The following is a 7,678-nucleotide window of genomic DNA, read 5'->3' as shown; positions in this document are numbered from 1 at the left end:
CCACAAAAACAAGGAACTGTGGTCCAAAAAGCAGCACCGTCAGAGGACTGGAGAAAGGAAGCTTCAGCAAAGCAAGACGGTTGTCAGAGAAGGAACCGCCAACTGTGTGTTACTGACCTTGGGAGTGGGAGCGCAGGGTGGTAAAGTGCGTGCACATCTGAGAGCTGCGTTCTCTACTACCCACAGAGACGGAACTGAGCATGCTCTACAAGCCAACAAAGTGCAGCTGGTCAAAAAGCCCCACCTGATCCACTCTGCTCCTCCCTGAGCTTTGCCTGCAACCTTCAGAACCTGAAAACCCACAGGTGGAAGGAGGTTACTCTCAGAACCCGAAAGCCAGCCATGCTAACTTCTCTGATGAGAAGCAGCTATTTACTGGTGTGTTCGCTCCAGGCGCCCCTCGTGCAGGCATCATTAGCTGATATCTTGCAACACAGTCATTGCAACTTCTTGTTTGTTCACCTCTCCAACTACATGGTAACTCCCCTAGAAAAGGGACCCTTCTACCACAGTGGGTTCCCAGGGGTTGGCATTGTGTTTGGCCCAGGGGAAGTGGCTCAGCAAATATTCACTGAAAGAAAAATACACGAGATCTGGGTTAGTGCCCCAGGAGCCTGGGTTGGTGAGACAGGCACATGCCTGCTTGAGGCATTGGAGACAGGTGCTTCCAGGGGTGGGGTGGCCCGAGAGCGAGAGGAAACCCAGGGATCCCCTTCTTCTCTCTCCACTGACGGATTTAGATCCCCTACTTCTCTTCCAGGATTCATGGAACATCTCCCCTCCAGAACTCAAGGGTCTAGGGCCTTTGTTTCCCTCCTAGGACCAAGGGATCCCAGACTCTAATTCCACACCCCACACCTGCTTCACATAAGGTCCAAGCTCTGATCTTAGGCCCTCAGCTTCTCTCCTGGACCCAGGCATCATCCAGGCTTCTAATTCCCATTCAGGACTGGGGGACCCAAGGTACCCATTCCCCCTCCAGGACTGAGGGATCCCAGACAGCCAGCTCACACTCTAGACCCAGGAATCCCATATACCTATATAGCTGGGATCCTCTCTTGGACCCAGGTGTCAGAAGCACCCAGGTCCTCTTAGACCCAGGGTGTTCCAGGTTCCCAACTTACCGCCTAGACCAAGGTATATCAGATCCCCAGCTCCTGTCCTACACTCACAATGCCAGGTCCCCAGAAAAGAAGAAAAGAAAAAAGAAAAATACACGGGCTTTATATTCCCAGTGCCAAAGGGCTCAATACATGCTTGTTGAAGTGACCAATTTCATAATCACAATGCTTAGAGAACAGTGAGTATCCCACAACGTCCTTAGTGGGGCAGGACAGCACACAGCTTATGAACACCAGCTCTGGAACCCCGACTTGGGGCTCAGACCCATGGGGGTCTCTATACCAACTCTCTCATCTACTAGCTGTGTGATCTACATTCCCACAGGTGAGTTATTCACCTCTTTATGCCCCAGGGTCATCATCTGTAAGAAGGGGATAGTAATAGTATCTCCAGGAGCTATTGTGAAGACTCAGGGCATAGAAAGCTTAGCACAGAAGTTGGCACTGAGGACTCACTCAATAAATGATTGTTTTCATTATCTCCCCTTCCCTGGAACTGAGCTATAGGATAAACTTTACCTAGTTTACTCTAGTTTAAGAGCTCACACCTAGTTCTGCTTTTATCAGAAGCCACTTAACAATCTTGGCCACTAATTTGCTTTGCCTGGGTTCTTTTGAGGATTAAGTTGTCTGAGGTCCCTTGTAAATTAAAAAAAAAAAAAAGGAGGTCTATGGCTCAAATTTTCCATTGTTTTGTTACTGTTTGTCAGTTTCCAAGGGTTACCTCTTGGCATCATCACTGTGGGTGGCGTCCCTGTCAGGGAAAGGAAAAGTAGCCTGGAACCCAGCTGAGGTATTTGGGTGTGACGGCTGCTCTGTTGCTAGTGTCTTAGCAGGAGTGTGGAAGCAGAGGGGGAAGGCTCTGATGAAAGCCCATCTCCAAGCTGGGGAAGCCAAGCAACAGGGGCAGCAAGTTCTGAATCCCAGCATTCTGGGTCTCCCTTCTCCCCACTGCCCTTTCCCACCTAGTACTGTCCTTTGGCTTCATCCTTCTAGGTCACAATCTCTCGCTGGCTCCATATATATATTTTAATCACAGTTTCAGAATGGAATATCCCCTCATACTGGAGGTTACTCAGCATTCTAAGAGCAAAAACATCTGCGCTTTACCTTTTCTCCATCCCAAATAACTCTTAAAAAAAAAACAAAACAGTTTTATTGAGGTATGATTTACGTACCATAAAAAACACTCGTTTTCAGCGTACAATTCAAGGTTTTCAGTACATTTACAGAGTTCTATAACCATCCCCACGATCCCAATTGAGAACATTTTCCTCACCCCAAAAAAGGTCCTTTGTGCCCATTTGCAGTCACTCCCATTTCCAACCCCTAGCTCCAGGGAACCACTATTCTACTTTCCATCTCTATAGATTTGCCTTTTCTGGACGTTTCATATAAATGGAATCTCACAATACATCATCTTTGCGTCTGGCTTCTTTCAACTGGCATAGTATTTGTGAGGTTCCTCCATGTTGTAGTATTTATTCCTTTATATTGCTAAATAGTAGTCCATTGTATGAATACATCCGTTTCTTTATCCATTCACCAACTGGTGGATAGTTGAGTTCTTTCCAGCATTTTGGGGTGAGGGTAAGGGGTTGTTTCCAGTTTTCATCCCAAACACTCTCAGTCTTTTTTCTGTATTGTACTTCTCCATCCACCTCACCTGTGTCATTTTTCCCCAGGATCCCTTCTATCAAATAAGAAAAGGGGGGCTTCCTTGGTGGCGCAGTGGTTGAGAATCTGCCTGCTAATGCAGGGGACACGGGTTCAAGCCCTGGTCTGGGAAGATCCCACATGCCGCGGAGCAACTAGGCCCGTGAGCCACAACTACTGAGCCTGCGCGTCTGGAGCCTGTGCTCCGCAACAAGAGAGGCCGCGATAGTGAGAGGCCCGCGCACCGCGATGAAGAGTGGCCCCCGCTTGCCGCAACTAGAGAAAGCCCTCGCACAGAAACGAAGACCCAACACAGCCAAAAATAAAAAAATATAAAAATAAATAAATAAATAAAAGATTACTATTAAAAAAAAAACCTCTCAGTGTGTAGACACTTACTACATACAAGTTCATTTCATCTGATGCAATATTGTAGGAATTTATAGGAAAAAATAAAAAATAAAAAATAAAAAATAAGGGGCAACTCCCCAAAATAAATAAAAATAAGGAAACCTAACAAATGTCCACCACGCATATAATTTAATCCTGTATTTTAAATGAATATGCTATCAAGAAAGATCAAAATAACTTGAATTCATAATGTAAATAAGAAAAATCCATATGATGTAATTCTTCTTTTAGGTTGGCTAAGTTACACTTATCCTTTAAATGGAAATGATGTTAAAACAAAGAGCAGATACAAGCTACATATTACATTTGTCAAATACCTAGATGCACAAGTGCTGATATATCAAAAGATAAACAGAAACTTGGATTGGGTAATGAGGGTTGCCAAAGGAGAGAATTCCTTTTTGTTACAAGCACATAGTCTCAGTTTGATTTTTATATCTAATGATAATCCAGGAAGAAAACTCAAAAATTCATTTCCACTTCTCAAATGGTTCAGAAAACAATACATATGTTTATGTGTGTATATATATGCAAGTAAGTGTGTGTGTGTGTGTAGAGAGTGTGCACAAACTGTTAATAATTAGAAAATCAAAATGAAGTGTATAGGATAATTCTTTGTACTATTCTTGCTCTTTTTTTTTTCCTATAAGTTTTCAATTATTTCAAAACAAAAAGTTAGAATCAAACTTTCATGCTGTTAAAACCTCCTTAAATCATTTAGCTTTTTGTCTTCTGTATCTTCAGGAGCCTTGAGCATGCCAAGTTTATAAGCCCTAATGTAAAGTAACATTTGTTTTCTGGTCCTGAACTCATCTCTTCCACATACATCAGGTAGGACTGGCTCTGCTGTAGCCTATAATTCACAAAACATTCATTTGCTCTAAGTAGCACTCAATGTGTTTCTCTGCATACTGCCCCCCACCACTGTTTGCCTTCCTAGAAGATGGTGTGGGCCTCTTCACCCTCAAAAGTGGTTCTATTGAGGCTTAAGGATATTTCATTGTCCACAGCACTAACTGGGTGTTGCTGTGAATTGCTGGGACAAGACATTACCCCTGTTTACTGTTTCATAGATGCAGCTACTTCCTGCAGGGAAAGGGAAAGAAAACAGAAAAGGTAACCCAGCACCATGGACAGCTTTCCTAATATTCACTACGTTTTTATTGAGTCAATACTTATTTGTTGAGTTCTGGGTCTTTGGGGAGATTTTAAATGTCATCCTTAGTTTCCAGAGAAAAACTGGTGAAAGCAGAGTTAGAACCAGAACCCAGTCGTCGGACTCTGAGCTCAGCACACTTTCCATTATATGACACTAAGCATTTCTGATTCAGCACAGAGTAGGACAAAATCCTTTCAATTCCACAAACCCTTTTCCCTGAACAATTCCAGCTCCTCTGACCTCCTCCAGAGTATCCTTCCACTGCCCATTATAAAACTTCAAGACTGGTTCTAGAATCATTTTATCCAAGAATTTTTTCTTTTCCCAACTTTAAAATGTCATTTTCTTTAAAATCTCGTAAATGTCTTCTGCATAGAAATTATTTTCCTTTTATTTCACTTGTCAGTAAATCCTTTAGGAATTCTCTCTGAAAAGAAGCCTAATTCATCATTTGGTTGCTTTAATCACCATCACTTGTTTAAAAGTCTTATTAGTATGTAAACTCGTTCTAATACAGTGCTCCAAAATACCTCTAAAAATTTCGCAATAGACTAAACTTAGAGTAACCCATAATTAGATTTTTTTAATAGGACTTCTTACCAGCAGCTTTTTTTCATTATCTAGCTCTGTGTGATTGACCTCAGCCAGCCGTTGATGGGGCTGAAGTGGTGTTGAGGGTTTGCTAAAAGAAGAGGAAGCTCATCCCTGCAGAGGGGAGGGGAAAGCAGTGTTGGTTCTTCCTTTAAAACCCGCATCATCATCATCCCCTGGGAACTTGTTAGAAATGCAAATTTTAGGGCCCTACCCCAGACCTGCTGGATCAAGCCATGCAGGTGATTCTGACATGTGCCTAAGTGCAAAGGACTCGGTTATTCAGATGTGGTGTTTGCTGTATTACAGACGGAGGTATAGCTTTAGAAACAGCTAGTTGAAAGTAATTGCCTTGACTGGCTCTAGTGACCCCCCAGGAACATCACTCACGTACATGTATGTTCTCCTCATTTATCATTGATGGGTATATTGGGGAGTTTTTTACTCCAAAGAGCTGACAATCTGATTAGACTTGCTAATGAGCAGCAGCCATACTCTCCTGCTGCTTGTCACTCAGTGCAGGCAAGAAACAGCACACGCAGCAGAGAAGAGCTTAGCAGTCAAACTTCTTCCACAGTCTGCAAGGGGAGGGTCCAGAGGTGTCATTTGACACTGACGATGACGTATTTACCTCTTACACAAAAGAGCCAAGGCAGAAAGACAAATAGAAGCTAACTTCTGCAAGTAGAAGCTGGATGGAAAGGGGGATGCTGACAGCTGCCTTGGCAGACTCCAACTCCAGCACCATGAACGGGTCCTTTGCTCACCTCCACTTTGCCGGCGGGTACCTGCCCTCTGACTCCAAGGACTGGAGGACCATAGTCCCAGCTCTCTTGGTGGCTGTCTGCCTGGTGGGCTTCGTGGGGAATCTGTGTGTGATTGGCATCCTCCTCCACAGTGCTTGGAAAGGAAAGCCATCCATGATCCACTCCCTGATTCTGAATCTCAGCCTGGCTGATCTCTCTCTCCTGATGTTTTCTGCACCTGTCCGAGCTGCAGCATACTCCAAAGGTGTTTGGGATCTAGGCTGGTTTGTCTGCAAGTCCTCTGACTGGTTCATCCACACGTGCATGGCAGCCAAGAGCCTGACAATCGTTGCAGTGGCCAAAGTATGCTTCATGTATGCATGTGACCCAGCCAAGCAAGAAAATATCCACAACTGCACCATCTGGTCGGTGCTGGCAGCCATCTGGGCTGTGGCTAGCCTGCTACCCCTGCCAGAATGGTTCTTTAGCACCACCAGGCATCACGCAGGTGTGGAAATGTGCCTCATGGATGTACCCGCTATGGCCGAAGAGTTCATGTCCATGTTTGGTAAGCTCTACCCTCTCCTGGTATTTTGCCTTCCGTTACTCTTTGCCAGCTTTTATTTCTGGAGAGCTTATGGCCAGTGTCAGAAACGAGGAACTAAGACTCAAAATCTCAGGAGCCAGATGCGCTCAAAGCAACTCACAGTGATGTTGCTGAGCATCGCCATCACCTCCGCTGTTCTGTGGCTCCCTGAATGGATAGCGTGGCTGTGGCTGTGGCACCTGAAGGCTGGAGGCCCGGCCCCACCGCAAGGTTTTATAGCCCTGTCTCAAGTCCTAATGTTTTCCATCTCTTCAGCAAATCCTCTCATTTTTCTAGTGATGTCAGAGGAGTTCAAGGAAGGCTTAAAAGGCTTATGGAAATGGATGCTAACCAAAAAACATCCAACTGCTTCAGAGTCTCAGGAAACACCCGCTGGTAACTCACAGGTCCTTCGTGACAATGTTCCATCTCCAGAATCCCCATCATCCATACCAGAGAAAGAGAAAACTGGCTCTCCCTCATCCAGCAAAGAGAAAACCGAGAAGGCAGAGATTCCCATCCTCCCTGACGTAGAGCAGTTTTGGCATGAGAGAGACACAGTCCCTTGTGTACAGGACAATGACCCTATCCCCTGGGAACACGAAGATCAAGAGACAGTAGGTGGTGATAAATAGTTTCAAAGCAAAACAAATCGCGATTACTGTATTTATTTGTAATGCTGCTTATCAATATTGTTGACTTTGCCATATGAAACATAATAAAATTACCATTAGGAATTACAAAAATGCTTCGCAGTCTGCATTTCCAAAATGTGCAATTTGGTAAGTAGGACACCATATTAGAAGTAATAACTATGTTATAACCTGGTTATCCAGAGAATTAACTGTGTTGTTTGAAGATGTTTCTGTCACAAGTGATTAGAAAGGCCAGCTGTTTTGTCACTTGTCCACAATGGCTGTTTTACTGGGTAGTCCTTAGGACCAGCCGTGTACTGGCTGGAGTGGAGCTTATCTGTCAAAAGTTCAATCTCTTTACATTTTGTTTCTTCCTGAACCTGCTAACTCTAACTTCACTTATCAAACCTTATTGCACATAACCAGAGCTCAAAATCTACTTCTACTTGAGATTTTTAACACATAAATTTTAATGAGTTATCTTCATTTGCTTAAGAAATGTTCATTTACTTGATGAAAATCCATACAGAATTTCCATGACTGAAGGTTGAAGAATAAGGAACATCACCTTATTCCAACTCTGGGCTAATTTCAAACCATGGCTTATTTTGGCTAAGTTTAAGTAAATTCAGACTTTGCCTTATACTAAAATCTGCTTCACTGATCTTTTTAAAGCACCTCTGTGAGTCTTCAGTTTCTAAGTCTGGGGATTTTAGCAGCCTATCATGATATTCTATATTCTGATTTTGAGAAAGAACTTAAAAACCACCCTT

General features: G+C 43.7%; 1 protein-coding gene across 1 annotated transcript; it reads left to right on the top strand.

Annotated features, from left to right (window-relative positions):
* The first annotated feature begins 5,645 nt into the window (after positions 1-5,645).
* GPR151 (G protein-coupled receptor 151) lies at positions 5,646-6,905 on the top strand. The gene has a single exon (XM_007194212.2). The coding sequence runs from the start codon at positions 5,646-5,648 to the stop codon at positions 6,903-6,905; it is 1,260 nt and encodes a 419-aa protein (XP_007194274.2).
* The last annotated feature ends 773 nt before the right edge of the window (positions 6,906-7,678 follow it).

The sequence above is a fragment of the Balaenoptera acutorostrata genome, chromosome 2, assembly GCF_949987535.1.
Source record: "Balaenoptera acutorostrata chromosome 2, mBalAcu1.1, whole genome shotgun sequence".
Lineage (NCBI taxonomy): Eukaryota > Metazoa > Chordata > Mammalia > Artiodactyla > Balaenopteridae > Balaenoptera > Balaenoptera acutorostrata.
Note: the sequence above shows the minus strand (reverse complement) of the source record. Positions and strands in the feature narration are given on the sequence as shown.